The sequence below is a fragment of the Chrysochloris asiatica genome, unplaced genomic scaffold (assembly GCF_000296735.1).
Source record: "Chrysochloris asiatica unplaced genomic scaffold, ChrAsi1.0 scaffold00051, whole genome shotgun sequence".
In the NCBI taxonomy this organism is placed as follows: Eukaryota; Metazoa; Chordata; class Mammalia; order Afrosoricida; family Chrysochloridae; genus Chrysochloris; species Chrysochloris asiatica.
This window is the reverse complement of record NW_006408569.1, coordinates 4,730,827-4,733,582: the sequence shown is the minus strand read 5'-3', so window position 1 is coordinate 4,733,582 and position 2,756 is coordinate 4,730,827. Positions and strand designations below refer to the sequence as shown.

Here is a 2,756-nt window from a genome sequence, read left to right as displayed (position 1 = left end):
TGGAGCTCCCAGGGCATTTGACTATAGCACCTGAGGGAGGGCCCCTTCTCTACTGACCATTTCTCTGGAATGAGGGAGTAGTAGTACCCCAAGTACTTAGCCTAAGACTGGCCTCCTTCAGAGAAGCCAAGGCTGCTCTAAGAAAAGACCTTCCCTAGGGATAGTGAATGGAGTCCTGGTGTGGCACTGTAGGATAAGCACTTGACCATAAAGTCTGTTTGAACTGCAAGGTCAGTGGTTCAAACTCATCAGCAGTTCCTCAAAAACCCTAAACAGGGTTGCCATGGGTCGGAATCGACTCAACAGCACATAACAACACGAAGGGATGGTGAGGGTATTAGGTCCTCTTAGCATATATCCACAGACTCATGAACCTCCTCACTGCCTTTTTAACATCATTGTTTCTCAGGCTGTACACAATGGGGTTGATCATGGGGGTGACTACAGTGTAGAGTAACGAGAAAATTTTGTTAAGGGCAGCAGTCTGGGTTGCTGTAGGAATGGCATACACTGTCCCCAGTGTTCCATAGTACAGAGTGACCACAATGAGGTGGGAGGAGCATGTGGAAAAGGCCCGTTGCTTTCCTGTGGCTGATGGAATCCTTACGACAGCAGCAACAATGCGGATATAGGAGGCTAAGGTGAGCAAGAAGGGCACCATGGTGGCAAAGGAGGCCAGGAAGAAAGTGGTTCTCTCTACTGTCCCGGGATCAGAACAAGTCAGCTTCAGCACAGGGGCCAGGTCACAGAAGAAGTGATCAATCTCATAAGCTGCGCAGAATGGCAGTTGGAAAGTCATGGTAACAGTGACCACAGGGGCTAGGAACCCACCCAGCCAAGACCCAGCTGCAAGTAGGATACATGTGTGGAGGTTCATGAGGGTTGAGTACCGGAGGGGACTGCAGATGGCAAGGTAGCGGTCATAAGACATGGCTGCCAGCAGAAAACATTCAGCAACTGCCATAGAACCAAAGAAGTAAAACTGGACGACACAGCCTGCAAAAGATATCACTTCAGGACCTGAGAGGAGGGTCTTCAGCATCTTGGGGGCAATGGAGGTAGTATACCAGATCTCAAGGAAGGAGAAATTGGACAGAAAGAAGTACATAGGGTTTTGGAGGCTGCGGTCAAAAGAAATGACTGTAAGGATGAGAATATTACCAAGCAAGGTCACTACATAGATTCCCAGAAATATACCAAAAAGGAAAAATTGTAACCCATGGAGACTCCCAAATCCCAGGAGGAGAAATTCTTTGATTGTGGTCAGATTACCCATATCTGTGAGAATCAGGCGTCAGATCTGAGAAAAAGAAAGAATATAGCCAATTGGAGAAAAAGCCATGCTACTGGAGGGGAACAATACTATCAGGAATGACACAGAGCAAATAGCTCAAAGACCCCGTCTCTTCTCTATAATTCATTTTCTGTTCTACTAGGTGTATATACCAAATAGAGTGGAATCCAAAACAGTGACCTGGGAGAATGAGCATAGAGGGTATCATCTTTGTTCTTTTCTACTCTTTCATTTGACATAAGTGGTGATGAGTCTACCTCTGGGTGGGAGAGTGGCTCATAGTGAGAAACAAGCACCTCCTAATGAGGGAATGTCCCAGAAGCTTTTGTAAACCTAATATTGTCTGGACTTCTGAAACTTGACCTTTTAGACTCAATAGAATTGTGAAGCCGAAATTCCAAAATAACATTGGAATCAGACTGCCCTATGTCCCATTTAACACTGAAATTAGGATGTGGTTCACCAGGAACACTACTGGAGGGAGGAGGGGAACTCAGAGCTATTGATCTACCTGTAAGAAAAATGAGAGTTTCTGCCAGGCTCAGGGGACATGTAGCTGATTGCTTCCATGGCATCAAATTCCTATGGAAATTGCGGGGAAATGTATGTAAAGTTATTCACTTGAAATGTTAGAGAAAAATAATGTTCCATCCTTCATAAATGAAAATGACATTCCTGACTCACAGGCAGTAGGATGTGCATTTAGACTTTTTCTTTTTTTCCCCAGCAGCGGGGATGGGTTCACAGTGAGTCATGGATGCGTACCCCCCTCCCCACAAGCTCCCCCCCCTCCCCAGCTTTGTGAGATAGCTGTCTGTCTCAGTGCCTGGACTGTAAGAGAATAAGAAATCAGTCTGTGCTGTGGTGTATGTTAGGGGTAAGTGTGAGGTCAGTGTTAGGGGCTAGGTTTAGTTGGTATTCTAGGCTGAACACCCAGTCTGTGCCCAGGTAAGGAAGCAAAGTCATAATGACAATATGTCCCTAAAATATTGCAGTTATGTTACAATTTTGTAAATAAAATCCTATTTTGAATCCACTCAACTGGCTATTCAAATGAGTCTTAATGAGGATGCTTCTGTGCAGGGAAAGAATTCCTCCATAATTTACCCTTTGTGCCAGTATGGATTGTTAATACACAAGGTTGAAAACAGGAAAGTCCATCTTTAATGGGAGTATCTAGGACTTTTAGGGTGCTAAGACAGTCCCCCCCTACACACATCACAAAGGTGGTTCTGAATATACTTAAGATGTATAAACAAAATCAATCAGCAACTAAGACTATGCCTTGGGGCAATAGCTGCCTCCTAATTGGGGGATTAAAATACAGTATCCCATTACCACTTTACCTTGTCTTCAGAACACTCAGCCTGTTCAGAACCAACATTAACATCCTTAGATTTTTATCATTCAATCCTAAATCTCATTCATTAATAATAGAATAAATTTGATTTTCTATTTTGGC

The 2,756-nt window shown here is 44.2% G+C and overlaps 1 protein-coding gene across 1 annotated transcript; it reads right to left on the bottom strand.

Annotated features, from left to right (window-relative positions):
• Nucleotides 1–337: 337 nt before the first annotated feature.
• LOC102812396 (olfactory receptor 10A7-like) lies at nucleotides 338–1,276 on the bottom strand. Its single transcript, XM_006862864.1, has one exon. It carries the CDS (start codon nucleotides 1,274–1,276, stop codon nucleotides 338–340), a length of 939 nt encoding a protein of 312 aa, XP_006862926.1.
• Between the last annotated feature and the right edge of the window lie 1,480 nt (nucleotides 1,277–2,756).